We start from the raw sequence: 17,146 nt of genomic DNA on the forward strand, positions 1-17,146 counted from the left end.
TATGTCAGTAATATTGTTTAATGGGCAATAACTTCAAGGTGTGTGAAAGACCTTCTCTGAGAGGGCTGCAGGGAAGATGAGACTTTGTCTTCACAGAACTTCCTCATGGCCAAGGTGGTGAGGGCCTGTTCCACACTGTACACACAATCACACAATTATCATACATCATTATGATATATATATATTGATTCTTAATCAATTAATATATATACATATATATTGTTTCAATTGATATATATATATATATATATTCACGGTGGCAGAGGGGTTAGTGCGTCTGCCTCACAATACGAAGTTCCTGCAGTCCTGGGTTCAAATCCAGGCTCGGGATCTTTCTGTGTGGAGTTTGCATGTTCTCCCCGTGAATGCGTGGGTTCCCTCCGGGTACTCCGGCTTCCTCCCACCTCCAAAGACATGCACCTGGGGATAGGTTGATTGGCAACACTAAATTGGCCCTAGTGTGTGAGTGTGAGTGTGAATGTTGTCTGTCTATCTGTGTTGGCCCTGCGATGAGGTGGCGACTTGTCCAGGGTGTACCCTGCCTTCCGCCCGATTGTAGCTGAGATAGGCGCCAGCGCCCCCCGCGACCCCTAAAGGGAATAAGCGGTAGAAAATGGATGGATGGATGGATATATTTTGATTGTTAATAAAGAAATATATATATATATATATATATATATATATATATATATACAAACAAAAATGGAGCTGTTTGGCCACAATACCCAGCAATATGTTTGGAGGAGAAAAGGTGAGGCCTTTAATCCCAGGAACACCATGCCTACCGTTAAAGACCTTTAACTTGTTAACCCCTCTTTCATAAATAAATGAATATAAATGATGTATATGAACATTCCCCTCCCTTTGCTGCACTAAAAAGTAGCCGGCCTGCAGAAAAAGTCTCCTTTCTGTTTCTTGACCGAGGTGAGAAAAGACGAGAGGACGAGACAAATGTGAGCGGACTGTGACTACAAGACTGGACGACTTCTTCAGACTGAGACAGAAGACGGTTTCCTCACCCTGCCGAGATCCTGTTGTAGTGCATGAACGCTGCCACCACCACGCCCGTCTTCCCTGGGTGACCCTGTCAGAGGACCAGCAGACCATGAGGTGACCTTCAGCGCCTGCACCGCCAGCTGCCACCGACCTTACAATGCAGGACCACCACGTTGTGGGGGGCAGCGCCCAGCCAGGTCTCCATGGTCTTGCACACGCTGCAGATCCCGTCCAGAGGCGGAGCGTGAAGGTCAGGCCAGCCCAGGTCTTGGACCTGCAGCACAGCAGGAGGTCACCAGGTGGACTTTCCCCCCAATGCGGCCTGCTCATGTCTGACAAGACCTACCTTGGGGTTGAGTCTGGTGATGTCGTGTCTCTTCTCCGATAAATTCAACAGCTAGAAAAGAAACGGAAGAAAACACTAAAAGTCATGAGCGATACCAGGGGTGTCCAAACTTTTTACCACCAATTTTGGAATCTTCAAAACAAAATATATTGCATTGGTGTTCAAGGTCCAGGAGACCCAGAACGGTCTCAGTCATTGAAGTGTTTTAATAACTCATGATTGGAATCAGACAGTAATGATGATAACGCCCACATTTTCAAATGGAGGAGAAAAAAAAGTTGTCCTTTCTGTACAATACCACATGAAAGTGGTTGGTTTTTGGCATCTAATTCATCCAGCTTCCATACACTTTACAAGAAAAACATTGGCGGCAAATTCCGTAGCTTGCTTGATTGACATTCACGGCACCCGAGGGTCTTGTGAGATGACGCTGGCTGCTGCCAGTTCATTATTATGAAAAAATGACAGAGAGGAAGGCGAGAAACACTTTTTATTTCAACAGACTTTCGCGCCGTCCCTTCCGTCAAAACTCTAAAGGCCGACTGCACATTTCCTATCTTCACAATAAAAGCCCTGCTTCATGCTTCACTTGTGCACGCCAGCTTTCTGAGGGATCGCTCGTGCACGCCAGTTTTCCCAGACTCTGTATTTAGTTAGCGCAGGCAGCATGAAGCAGGGCTTTTATTGTGAAGATAGGAAATGTGCAGTCGGCCTTTAGAGTTTTGACGGAAGGTACGGCGCGAGAGTCTGTTGAAATAAAAAGTGTTTCTCGCCTTCCTCTGGGTCATATTTTCATAATAATGATCTTGCAGCAGCCAGCGTCATCTCACAAGACCCTCCGGTACCGTGAATGTCATTTAAGTGACGTCTTGGTGAAGATTGATGATCACTCATTTTTAGGTCTATTTTTTTTAAAAGCCTGGCTGGAGATCGACTGACACACCCCCCGCGGTCGACTGGTAGCTCGCGATCGACGTAATGGGCACCCCTGGTCTAAAAAAATAAAAAATCAAACTAAAGGTCTGGAGGATCCAAAAGGGTCCCACTGATAAAAGTGTTGAAAATAAGTCGAACATATTTAATGCCTAAATCTCGAGATCAACTTCAGATCCATCCGTCGATTATAAATTTGTATTTATTAATCAATGTTTTATTATTTTTCATGCAGTTTTTGTGAATTCCGCATTTTATGAGAAAAACACACATTAATATTTGATATTTGTCAGAAAAATTTTATGTAAATGATCAAAAAACATTTCCGTTCCCTGAGTTCCCAGTGAACAGACGAAAGCTGTCTTTGGTGCACCAAGACAAAGTGAAGTGAAGTGAATTATATTTATATAGCGCTTTTCTCAAGTGACTCAAAGCGCTTTACATAGTGAAACCCAATATCTAAGTTACATTTAAACCAGTGTGGGTGGCACTGGGAGCAGGTGGGTAAAGTGTCTTGCCCAAGGACACAACAGCAGTAACTAGGATGGCACAAGCGGGAATCGAACCTGCAACCCTCAAGTTGCTGGCACGGCCACTCTACCAACCGAGCTATCCCGCCCCCCAAAGGCTCGGAGAATTCTGCTGTGTACGATGGGAGGAGATGGGAGGGGTTATCTATTGTGGCTCAAGACTTGCCCAAGCTCGATCCAGGACCAGTCCAAGCCCGAGGCAGCTTTCTCTTTTCTTTCACTCAGCCAAATTGAATTCTGTCTCTGTTTGATTCCTTGCTTTTGGTCCTGTTTAATAGATGTCATCAGTGTTTGAACCTGACAATTTTACTTTCACTAAGTAAATATCCAAAGATAAACTTCAGACCTCTCCTTTCAACATTTTCTTACCTTTTTTGCACAACACAAATGATGCAATATTTTCCCCCAAAATCTTTTCAAAGGGGAATATTTGACGTTGAATTCTTCCATAACTTATGCCAACATTGATTTGAAAGATCATTTTGTGACAGCTTAGAATTTTAACTTCAAAAGCTTCTCATATAGCAACTTTGTGTTAGCCGTTAGCTCTTTAATTCCACTTTTTATGGTAATAGTATTTGTAAAAAGTGCCGTTGGACGTCATCAAATGAGCTTTGATACAGACACAGCATGAATGTGTGAATGTGTACAAATAGTACAGGTATGCTGGTATTATTGTCGAATGTGTTTGTGACCAACCAGGAACTTGTCTTGGTGCTTGGACTTCAGCATGGACGCCATCTCCTGCAAATGGCTGCCGTAGCGCGGCTCCTCCAGCTCGGACGGGAAGAAGACGGAGATGATCCTCTCGGTGATGTAGGTGAGGTCCAGGTCGTAGCGGCGCTCCATGACTTGGTCCATCACCCGCTCCTGGCTTTTACTCCTGCACACCAAAAACCATTTCAGCCTGTGGAAGGTGGCGTCCTGACTTGGAAAAGGTGAAGACGGGACTGAGCGGGTCACCTCGGCATGGAGCCTCGCTTCTTCAGGGAAGTCGATGTCACGGAATTGTGCTGTGAAGCATTAAAAGAAACGTGTGAGGAAAAAATGAGAAAAGGCAAATGTGTATAGAGGGCCATTAGGGACATTATTCAGAATTACCTCTTACACACACACTACTGAAACGCTCTTACATAAACAGCTGACATTTTTTTCTCTCACACACACTACTGAAACACTCTCACACACACTACTGAAACACTCTCACACACACTACTGAAACACTCATACACCATTGAAATGCTCTCACAAACAACTGAAATCTTTTTCTCTCACACACACTACTGAAACACTCTACTGAAAAACTCAGACACTACTGAAATGCTCCTGTACACACTACTGAAATGCTCTCACATAAAAAATTGAAATGTATTCCTCTCACACACACTACTGAAACATTCATACACCATTGAAATGCTCTCACAAACAACTGAAATCTTTTTCTCTCACACACACTACTGAAACACTCTACTGAAAAACTCAGACACTACTGAAATGCTCCTATACACACTACTGAAATGCTCTCACATAAAAAATTGAAATGTATTCCTCTCACACACACTACTGAAACACTCTTATACACACTACTGAAATGCCCCCACATAAAAGCATTTTAGTCGTGTGTATGAGTTTTTCAGGAGTGTGTATAAGAGTGTTTCAATAGTGTGTGTGAGAAAAAGATATATTTTTCTACTGAAATGCTCTCTCATAAACAACTGCAATGTTTTTCTCTAGCACACACTACTGAAACACTCTTATGCACACTACTGAAATGCTATTATACACTCTACTGAAATGCTCTCACATAAACTGAAATATTTTTTCTCACACACTACGGAAACACTCTTATACACACTCCTGAAACACTCTTATACACACTACTGAAATGCTCCCACATAAACAACTGAAATTGTTTTCTCTCACACACTATTGAAGCACTCTTATACACACTACTGAAAAACTCATACACACTACTGAAATGCTCTCACATAAACAACTGCAATGTTTTTCTCTAGCACACACTACTGAAACACTTGTATACACACTACTGAAATGCTCCTATACACACTACTGAAATGCTCTCACATAAAAAAATGAAATTTATTCCTCTCACACACTACTGAAACACTTGTATACACACTACTGAAATGCTCCAATACACCATACTGAAATGCTCTTATGCACACTACTGAAATGCTCACATAAACAACTGAAATGTATTTCTCTCACACACACTACTGAAACACTCCTATACACACTACTGAAATGCTCTCACATAAACAACTGAAATATTTTGTCTCACACACACTACTGAAACACTCTTATACACACTGAGGAAATGGTCTCATACACATAACCGAAATCCTTGTACACATACTACTGACATTATTTTCTCTTGCATGCATGTGTAAAAAGCTCACACACACAGATGAAATCAGTTAATACATACTAGTGAAAAATAATTACAGGTGTGTGTGTGAATGTGTGCGTGAGAGAAAAAAAAATCAGTAGTATTTAGGAGTGTTTCAGTAGGGTGTATGAGAGAAAAACATTTTAGTTGTTTATGTGAGAGCATTTTAGTAGTGTATGTAAAAGTGTTTCAGTAGTGTGTGAGAAAAAGATTTCAGTAGTGTATGTAAGAGTGTTTCAGTAGTGTGTATAAGAGTGTTTCAGTAGTATGTGACAAAAATATTTCAGTTGTTTATGTGAGAGCATTTCAGTAGTGTGTATAAGAGTGTTTCAGTAGTGTGTGTGAGAAAAAGATTTCAGTTGTTTATGTGAGAGCATTTCAGTAGTGTACGTAAGAGGTCATTCTGAATAAAAAATAAATAAGTGGGTTGTACTTGTATAGCGCGTTTCTACCTTCAAGGTACTCAAAACGCTTTGACACTACTTCCACATTCACCCATTCACACACACATTCACACACTGATGGAGGGAGCTGCCATGCAAGGCGCTAACCAGCACCCATCAGGAGCAAGGGTGAAGTGTCTTGCTCAAGGACACAACTGACGTGAGGAGGTTGGTACTAGGTGGGGATTGAACCAAGGACCCTCAGGTTGCGCACGGCCCCAGTAATAATGTCCCTAACGGCCCCTCATAAAGGTGTGTGCACACGTACCTCCTCGGGTGTGGAGGCGCAGGTGGCGGACACCTGGGAAGAAAGGCGCAAGTTATTTCATGTCAAAATTAGAGCTCATGTAAATAAATATGATCTTGATCCTCAGTGGTCACATGGAGGGTCCCATCCATCCATTTTAAAAAATTCATATTATGTTTATAAAGTCAGTAAAAATGTCCCTGGACACATGAGGACTTTGAATACGACCAATTTATGATCCTGGAACTCCTTGGTATCAGATCCGTACCTACAGTGACGTGCAGGCAGGTGAGGCAGGGGAGGCCCCGCCTCACCTGCCATCATGGAAAGAAAAAAAAATGTAAAAAGATAAAAAAATATATTAAATTGTTATATGTATCCAGTGATTATACTATAAAGTTTTTTTTCCCATTTAACTTCACCAGTTTTATATCATTTTTATTCAAAAATGGCTGAATTTTCACATTTGCCGTTCAAATACTGAGAAGAGACATGGCAATGACTCGGCTAACTGCTGGCTGCTGTGCAGTGAGACCGTATTGCTGTATGAATGATATCATACATTTCCACAGCTTAGTTAGCTGAGGTATATAATGTACAGTGTATTTTGTCAACAACTCTACGTGTGGAACGTATTTTTTGTACTGGGAAATCATAAAACGGTTGCGAAGACGAACTGTGTGGGGCTCGCCTCCTGGACCTCACCGCACATCACTGCATTTTATTACATTTCAACAGAAGTATAGATAGAACATGTTAAAACAGAAAACAGCACGACACCTACCCTTTACATCAGTATTTCTTAACCATATTATTATTGGTTCATTTGGTATTATATTTTATTGTATGATCCTGTAACTACTTGGTATCGATTCGATACCTAAATGTGTGGTATCATCCAAAACTAATGTCAAGTATCAAAGAAGAGAAGAATAGCTGATTATTACATTTCAACAGAAGTGTAGATAGAACATGTTAAAACAGAAAACAACGCGACAGCTACCCTTTACATCAGTATTTCTTAACCATATTATTATTGGTTAATTAGGTATCATATTTTATTGTATGATCCTGTAACTACTTGGTATCGGATCGATACCTAAATGTGTGGTATCATCCGAAACTAATGTCAAGTATCAAAGAAGAGAAGAATAAGTGATTATTACATTTTAACAGAAGTGTAGATAGAACATGTTAAAACAGAAAACAGCGCGACACCTACCCTTTACATCAGTATTTCTTAACCATATTATTATTGGTTCATTTGGTATTATATTTTATTGTATGATCCTGTAACTACTTGGTATCGATTCGATACCTAAATGTGTGGTATCATCCAAAACTAATGTCAAGTATCAAAGAAGAGAAGAATAAGTGATTATTACATTTTAACAGAAGTGTAGATAGAACATGTTAAAACAGAAAACAGCGCGACACCTACCCTTTACATCAGTATTTCTTAACCATATTATTATTGGTTCATTTGGTATTATATTTTATTGTATGATCCTGTAACTACTTGGTATCAATTCAATACCTAAATGTGTGGTATCATCCAAAACTAATGTCAAGTATCAAAGAAGAGAAGAATTAGTGATTATCACATTTCAACAGAAGTGTAGATAGAACATGTTCAAACAGAAAACAACGTGACACCTACCCTTTACATCAGTATTTCTTAACCATATTATTATTGGTTTATTAGGTATCATATTTTATTGTATGATCCTCTAACTACTTGGTATCGGATCGAAACCTAAATGTGTGGTATCATCCAAAACTAATGTCAAGTATCAAAGAAGAGAAGAATAGCTGATTATTACATTTCAACAGAAGTATAGATAGAACATGTTAAAACAGAAAACAGCGCGACACCTACCCTTTACATCAGTATTTCTTAACCATATTATTATTGGTTCATTTGGTATTATATTTTATTGTATGATCCTGTAACTACTTGGTATCGATTCGATACCTAAATGTGTGGTATCATCCAAAACTAATGTCAAGTATCAAAGAAGAGAAGAATAAGTGATTATTACATTTTAACAGAAGTGTAGATAGAACATGTTAAAACAGAAAACCACACGACACCTACCCTTTATGTCAGTATTTCTTAACCATATTATTATTGGTTTATTAGGTATCATATTTTAATGTATGATCCTCTAACTACTTGGTATCAGATCGAAACCTAAATGTGTGGTATCATCCAAAACTAATGTCAAGTATCAAAGAAGAGAAGAATAGCTGATTATTACATTTCAACAGAAGTATAGATAGAACATGTTAAAACAGAAAACAGCGCGACACCTACCCTTTACATCAGTATTTCTTAACCATATTATTATTGGTTCATTTGGTATTATATTTTATTGTATGATCCTGTAACTACTTGGTATCGGATCGAAACTTAAATGTGTGGTATCATCCAAAACTAATGTCAAGTATCAAAGAAGAGAAGAATAGCTGATTATTACATTTCAACAGAAGTATAGATGGAACATGTTAAAACAGAAAACAACGCGACACCTACCCTTTACATCAGTATTTCTTAACCATATTATTATTGGTTTATTAGGTATCATATTTTATTGTATGATCCTCTAACTACTTGGTATCGGATCGAAACCTAAATGTGTGGTATCATCCAAAACTAATGTGAAGTATCAAAGAAGAGAAGAATAGCTGATTATTACATTTTAACAGAAGTATAGATAGAACATGTTAAAACAAAAAACAGCGCGACACCTACCCTTTACATCAGTATTTCTTAACCATATTATTATTGGTTCATTTGGTATTATATTTTATTGTATGATCCTGTAACTACTTGGTATCGATTCGATACCTAAATGTGTGGTATCATCCAAAAGTAATGTCAAGTATCAAAGAAGAGAAGAATGAGTGATTATTACATTTTAACAGAAGTGTAGATAGAACATGTTCAAACAGAAAACAGCGGGACACTTACCATGAATTGATTAACGTGGACCCCGACTTAAACAAGTTGAAAAACTTATTGGGGTGTTACCATTTAGTGGTCAATTGTACGGAATATGTACTGAACTCTGCAATCTACTAATAAAAGTATCAATCAGTCAAAAACAAAAAAACATACCCTTTACATCAGTATTTGTTTATTAGGTATTATTTTTTATTGTATGATCTTGTAACTACTTGGTATCGGATCGATACCTAAATGTCTGGTATCATCCAAAACTAATGTCAAGTATCAAAGAAGAGAAGAATAAGTGATTACATTTTAACAGAAGTGTAGATAGAACATGTTCAAACAGAAAACAACGTGACACCTACCCTTTACATCAGTATTTCTTAACCATATTATTATTGGTTTATTAGGTATCATATTTTATTGTATGATCCTCTAACTACTTGGTATCGGATCGATACCTAAATGTGTGGTATCATCCAAAAGTAATGTCAAGTATCAAAGAAGAGAAGAATAAGTGATTATTACATTTTAACAAAAGTGTAGATAGAACATGTTCAAACAGAAAACAGCGCGACACCTACCCTTTACATCAGTATTTCTTAACCATATTATTATTGGTTTATTAGGTATCATATTTTATTGTATGATCCTCTAACTACTTGGTATCGGATCGAAACCTAAATGTGTGGTATCATCCAAAACTAATGTGAAGTATCAAAGAAGAGAAGAATAGCTGATTATTACATTTTAACAGAAGTATAGATAGAACATGTTAAAACAGAAAACAACGCGACACCTACCCTTTACATCAGTATTTCTTAACCATATTATTATTGGTTCATTTGGTATTATATTTTATTGTATGATCCTGTAACTACTTGGTATCGATTCGATACCTAAATGTGTGGTATCATCCAAAACTAATGTCAAGTATCAAAGAAGAGAAGAATAAGTGATTATTACATTTCAACAGAAGTGTAGATAGAACATGTTAAAACAGAAAACAGCGCGACACCTACCCTTTACATCAGTATTTCTTCACCATATTATTATTGGTTTATTAGGTATTATATTTTATCGTATCATCCTGTAACGACTTGGTATCGGATCGACACCTAAATGTGTGGTATCATCCAAAACTAATGTCAAGTATCAAAGAAGAGAAGAATAGCTGATTATTACATTTCAACAGAAGTATAGATAGAACATGTTAAAACAGAAAACAGCGCGACACCTACCCTTTAGATCAGTATTTCTTAACCATATTATTATTGGTTCATTTGGTATTATATTTTATTGTATGATCCTGTAACTACTTGGTATCGATTCGATACCTAAATGTGTGGTATCATCCAAAACTAATGTCAAGTATCAAAGAAGAGAAGAATGAGTGATTATTACATTTTAACAGAAGTGTAGATAGAACATGTTCAAACAGAAAATAGCGGGACACTTACCATGAATTGATTAACGTGGACCCCGACTTAAACAAGTTGAAAAACTTATTGGGGTGTTACCATTTAGTGGTCAATTGTACGGAATATGTACTGAACTCTGCAATCTACTAATAAAAGTATCAATCAGTCAAAAACAAAAAAACATACCCTTTACATCAGTATTTGTTTATTAGGTATTATTTTTTATTGTATGATCCTGTAACTACTTGGTATCGGATCGATACCTAAATGTCTGGTATCATCCAAAACTAATGTCAAGTATCAAAGAAGAGAAGAATAAGTGATTACATTTTAACAGAAGTGTAGATAGAACATGTTGAAACAGAAAACAACGCGACACCTACCCTTTACATCAGTATTTCTAAACCATATTATCATTGGTTTATTAGGTATCATATTTTATTGTATGATCCTCTAACTACTTGGTATCGGATCGAAACCTAAATGTGTGGTATCATCCAAAACTAATGTCAACTATCAAAGAAGAGAAGAATAAGTGATAATTACATTTTGACAGAAGTGTAGATAGAACATGTTGAAACCGAAAACAACGCGACACCTACCCTTTACATCAGTATTTCTTAATCATATTATTATTGGTTTATTAGGTATCATATTTTATTGTATGATCTTCTAACTACTTGGTATCGGATCGATACCTAAATGTGTGGTATCATCCAAAACTAATGTCAAGTATCAAAGAAGAGAAGAATAGCTGATTATTACATTTCAACAGAAGTATAGATAGAACATGTTAAAACAAAAAACAGCGCGACACCTACCCTTTACATCAGTATTTCTTAACCATATTATTATTGGTTTATTAGGTATCATATTTTATTGTATGGTCCTCTAACTACTTGGTATCGGATCGATACCTAAATGTGTGGTATCATCCAAAACTAATGTCAAGTATCAAAGAAGAGAAGAATAAGTGATTATTACATTTGAACAGAAGTGTAGATAGAACATGTTCAAACAGAAAATAAGCAGATATTAACAGTAAATGAACAAGTAGATTAATAATCAATTTTTACAGTTTGTCCCTCATAAAGTGTATAAAATAATAGGTGTATAAATGACACAATATGTTACTTCAGACTAATTAGGAGTCTTTGTTTGTTTGCTCAGCTACAATCGGGCGGAAGGCGGAGTACACCCTGGACATTTGTAGCTGAGATAGGCGCCCCCAAAAGGGAATAAGCGGTAGGAAATGGATGGATGGATGTTTGTGTACTTACTACTAAAAGACAAGTTGTCTAGTATGTTCAACATTTTATTTAAGGACTAAATGACAATAATAAACATATGTTTTATGCACTCTAACATTGTTTGTTACAATAAAGACAATAACGACATTTTGTTTGTGGTAGCCTTTAGAAAAGCATCAAAATACATTTTGGTAGACGTACTAAAATATTGGTACGGGAACCACCTTAGTGTGTATATATGTATTTATTAGGGCTGGGCAACGATTAAACATTTTAATCGAAGTTAATCGCACTATTTCTCCGATTAATCGCGATTAACTGCATTGTATACGCAAAGCCCAATAATGAATTCAAAAGTAGTGTGTAGTGCACCTTTATTGGAATATTCTCCCACATGAACAAAAGCGCCAAAACATTTGTTGTGCAAACACAATTTAAATCAGTCCTTGTTAAACAGTAGCAGTTAAATAGCATATTTGATGAAAATCAACTCCAAAAATGTAAATACAAACATTTAAGCTTATTGCCACTGCCAGGGTATTTAAGTTATCCTGTTTGTTATGGAAAATAAATATAATCTACATACAAATCTCTGAGCCACAATCATAACATCTGAACAGGCAATTTCTGAGGTAACAGCAGAAATATTTTTTTTTTATCAGGGTCTTATGTTTAAAAAACCTATATTATAGGTAGTGGGCTGTTTTAGGGAATTTTTGATCAAATTATCCGTAGTAGCAATATTAATAATGTTGTGTTTATTCTGCGTAGTGCACTTAAAATAATTATGACCATATCTAGGAATTGATATGATGGGAATTTTGCTTGGTGCTTTGATAAACTGAACGCATATACATGGTACTATATTGTGATGTTATGAGCCAGGGAATAAAAGAACTACCCTACCCAGCATGCAACAGGAGTGACGAGCATGCGCGGTTGTGTCGCCATGACGGCATCTTGTATGTTGTGATATGCACGCTCTGAAAGCAAACGTTAAGAACTCAGCCAACACTCCTGGTCTGCATTATTCATAAATAGACAGACAACACAAATACTCCGCTGCTTCACAGGCTGCTGGATGTAGCCGGCAAAGTATTCCCATGCTAGCTAGCCGGTCTAGCAAGCACGCCTCATTCAGTCCAAAACGGCCCGATCTATCCACATCCAGAATTGTCTGGCGGTCGTAAGTGATCCCGGAGTGACCACGCTGTAAGCCAGCCATGAAATGTGCAGAATTGTCCGGTATTTTTGCCAAATGTTCCATCTTTACCAAGAGCCCCTCGAAGCCATCTTGGCGTTAACAAAATAAAAGCATGTAAACAACATACGCAAATGTGCGATAAAATAATTGTCGGCGTTAATAGATTGATGAGTTAACGCATAATTAACGCATTAATTTGCCCACCCCTAGTATTTATGTATGTGTACTGAAACTAATGGCCATGTGCATGTGGAGATATTTGCTTTATGCTGCGTTGGTAGAGAAGCAAGGAGACGTCTCGGTCCTGAACACATCCAACACACCTTCAGGATGAATTAGAAAGGGTATTGCGCGGCATCCTGAGAAGAAATGGACAACCACTTCCTGCAGAAACATTCCAACAGTCTTCCCAGAATAGCTCCAGTCAGCTGTTGCAGAAAGGAGACCCGGGCCTGACTCCAGCACACATCTGAACGTCTCCTGTGCCTTTTAGCTCGTTATATCCTATTTTCCTGACTATAAGCCGCATCAGCATATAAGACGCACACACCACATTTAACAAGAGAAATGTTTTTGGTGTATTAGTCACAGATACAGGTATATACCTATATATATATATATATACAGTATACCTTAAATTGAGCTACAGCTGTATGAACAACATACAACAAATCATTTCAAACCACAACAAAGCAATTGCAAAAGGACCCCCTACCCCCAGACTAAACGACTCTGAAACCAATAAGGAATGTAACTGTCGCAAGAAACCTGATTGCCCTCTCAACGGAGGGTGCTTACAGACATCAGTCGTTTACCAAGCAAAGGTAACACGCAAGGACATTAACACATCCGACACGTACGTAGGATTAACCGAAGGAGCGTTCAAAAGAAGATGGAATAATCACAACGCCTCCTTTAGAAACCAGACTTTGCGGAATTCTACAGAACTCAGCAAACACATTTGGAACCTCAAAGACAATAATGTTGAATATTCAACAACATGGCAAATCCTTGCATCCAGCACACCTTACAACAGTGGTAATAAAAGATGCAACCTATGCTTAAAAGAGAAACTGTTTATTATATATCATCCAGATCTATCATCCCTCAGCAAGCGCAGTGAAATCATTTCAACATGCCGCCACAGATGGAAACACCTCCTATGTAACACATGAGCCAATCACCACACCCTACGCCTGCCTGTACCCACCCACTCTGTGCCCTATATAAACCATTGTATGTGAATGCTTCCATTAAAATCTCCTGATGATTGAGGGAACCCCTCATGAAACAGTTCTGTAGAGATGAAGTAGTCTTGTGATTTTTCCCACACCTACATATTGCGCTCTACCACGGTATCGAGCACTATTCTCTGGATAATCCAATCAAGACATACAGTATACCTAAAGTGTCTCACCTGCACTGGCTTCCTGTGCCCTTAGATAGTTAGATAGTACTTTATTGATTCCTTCAGGAGAGTTCTATCAAGAATATTAAAACTTAGGATGTGACTTTAAGGATTTATTAAATACTACACGGTCTATGTTGCGGATTGTATTGTACCATATGTCCCGGCAAGAAGTCTGCCTTCAAAGAACTACGGCTTATTAGTGATTCCCAGAGCCCGAAAAAGGTTTAGAGGGTTTTCTATCGGAGCTCAAGTACTCTGGAATGTTCTAGCAGTAACAGTTAGAGATGCTACCTCAGTAGAAGCATTTAAGTCCAATCTTAAAACTCATTTGTATACTCTAGCCTTTAAATTAGACCCCCCTTTTAGACCAGTTGATCTGCCGTTTCTTTTGGAGGGGCACAGATTTGGTGACCACAGATGAGGCGCTAGCTGTCCAAAGTCGAGGCTCAGTCATCTGTGCATCAGTTAGAGACATCTCTGTGCTGCTGACCTGTCTCCACTTAAGATGATCTCCTGCTGGCTTAACTATGGACTGGACTCTCACACTATTAACTAGATCCACTATGGGCTGGACTCTCACTATTATGTTAGATCCACTATGGACTGGACTCTCACTATTATGTTAGATCCACTATGGACTGGACTCTCACTATTATGTTAGATCCACTATGGACTGGACTCTCACACTATTATGTTAGATCCACTATGGACTGTACTCTCACACTATTATGTTAGATCCACTATGGACTGGACTCTCACTATTATGTTAGATCCACTATGGACTGGACTCTCTCTATTATGTTAGATCCACAATGGACTGGACTCTCACACTATTATGTTAGATCCACTATGGACTGGACTCTCACACTATTATGTTAGATCCACTATGGACTGGACTCTCTCACTATTATGTTGGATCCACTATGGACTGGACTCTCACACTATTATGTTAGATCCACTATGGACTGGACTCTCTCACTATTATGTTAGATCCACTATGGACTGGACTCTCACACTATTATGTTAGATCCACTATGGACTGGACTCTCACTATTATGTTAGATCCACTATGGACTGAACTTTCACACTATTATGTTAGATCCACTATGGACTGGACTCTCACTATTATGTTAGATCCACTATGGACTGGACTCTCACACTATTATGTTAGATCCACTATGGACTGGACTCTCACACTATTATGTTAGATCCACTATGGACTGGACTCTCACACTATTATGTTAGATCCACTATGGACTGGACTCTCACTATTATGTTAGATCCACTATGGACTGAACTTTCACACTATTATGTTAGATCCACTATGGATTGGACTCTCACTATTATGTTAGATCCACTATGGACTGAACTCTCACACTATTATGTTAGATCCACTATGGACTGGACTCTCACACTATTATGTTAGATCCACTATAGACTGGACTCTCACACTATTATGTTAGATCCACTATGGACTGGACTCTCACTATTATGTTAGATCCACTATGGACTGGACTCTCACTCTATTAACTAGATCCACTATGGGCTGGACTCTCACTATTATGTTAGATCCACTATGGGCTGGACTCTCACTATTGTGTTAGATCCACTATGGAGTGGACTCTCACACTATTATGTTAGATCCACTATGGACTGGACTATCACACTATTATATTAGATCCACTATGGACTGAACTCTCACACTATTATGTTAGATCCACTACGGACTGGACTATCGCACTATTATGTTAGATCCACTATGGACTGGACTCTCACTATTATGTTAGATCCACTATGGACTGGACTCTCACACTATTAACTAGATCCACTATGGGCTGGACTCTCTCTATTATGTTAGATCCACTATGGACTGGACCATCATACTATTATGTTAGATCCACTATGGACTGGACTATCACACTATTATGTTAGATCCACTATGGACTGGACTCTCACTCTATTATGTTAGATCCACTATGGACTGGACTCTCACACTATTATGTTAGATCCACTATGGACTGGACTATCACACTATTATGTTAGATCCACTATGGACTGGCTAAAAAATATAGGGTTCTCGACATTAATCTCCCCCAAAGTAATCGTTGTTGGCTCTCACCAGGTGTACTTGATTAGCATTGTTGTTGATGGGGAAGAGATCTGTGGTGCCTCGGTGGATGTTGTGCATCAGGTGACTGTCTTCCTCACTATCTCTCAAAATAGCTGAGATTGATACTATTTTGATATCTATCTATTTATCCACAAATCAGATATTTTTGACAACAGTTTCAACATGGAGGCAACTAGTTGTTCCAGTCTCCTGCTACTCCAAGTCTCCGACATCGGTCTGGTATCTGGACACCAGAACTAACTAACAGGAGACAACAAACCCCCCAACAGCTCCAGCAATAAACAACAGGAGGTCAAGAACATTTCTTCAAATGTCTTGACAGGCGACACCTCGTCAACTTTTCACCTTTGAACCCTTAGGACGGGGGTGATTGGCATCCGGGCCGCAGACTCTGCAGGACGGGTGTCGAGGAGCAAGTTAACACGCCCGACAATCACAGCTACGTAGGAGTTAGAGCGCCCTGGTGCACCTTCATTTGTACAACTATTAGCATGTTGTCGCTACAGGTTTGTTCTTTTAACGACCAATTTTTCTTTTGGATTCAAGTAAAACGGTAAACGGTAGGGAAGATAGCAGATTCCATAGCAGATGACTCTGCTATGGAATCGAACAAGTCCTTCTTTCAAGCATGCAGAGAGATGTAAGCTAAGCTAAGTTACTCTCAATTAAACATAACTAAGCTATAGGGAAAGTTATCCCTGGAGGATTGTAGCAAGCTACACAACAAACCGCACCGATCCGCCTGTCCATCTCCCGATCCACTCTTCCCTCACTCGTGAACAAGACTCCGAGGTACTTGAACTCCTTCACTTGGGGCAAGATCTACTCCCCAACCTGGAGATGGCACTCCACCCTTTCCCGAGCAATAACC

At 38.7% G+C, this 17,146-nt stretch overlaps 1 protein-coding gene across 5 annotated transcripts in view; it reads right to left on the reverse strand.

The window, feature by feature from the left end:
- Positions 1-17,146, reverse strand: part of LOC133535500 (tensin-1-like) — a 177,846-nt gene that overhangs the window by 69,602 nt on the left and 91,098 nt on the right. For all 5 annotated transcript variants that reach the window (XM_061875386.1, XM_061875388.1, XM_061875387.1 and 2 more), the window contains 7 exons: positions 5,927-5,959; positions 3,769-3,818; positions 3,505-3,688; positions 1,343-1,393; positions 1,148-1,270; positions 1,020-1,084; positions 52-135 (listed from right to left, as the gene is read on the reverse strand). In XM_061875386.1, the coding sequence (XP_061731370.1) occupies positions 52-135; positions 1,020-1,084; positions 1,148-1,270; positions 1,343-1,393; positions 3,505-3,688; positions 3,769-3,818; positions 5,927-5,959 (590 nt within the window). The remainder of the gene's footprint in view (positions 1-51; positions 136-1,019; positions 1,085-1,147; positions 1,271-1,342; positions 1,394-3,504; positions 3,689-3,768; positions 3,819-5,926; positions 5,960-17,146) is intronic.

The sequence above is a fragment of the Nerophis ophidion genome, linkage group LG16 (assembly GCF_033978795.1).
Source record: "Nerophis ophidion isolate RoL-2023_Sa linkage group LG16, RoL_Noph_v1.0, whole genome shotgun sequence".
Lineage (NCBI taxonomy): Eukaryota > Metazoa > Chordata > Actinopteri > Syngnathiformes > Syngnathidae > Nerophis > Nerophis ophidion.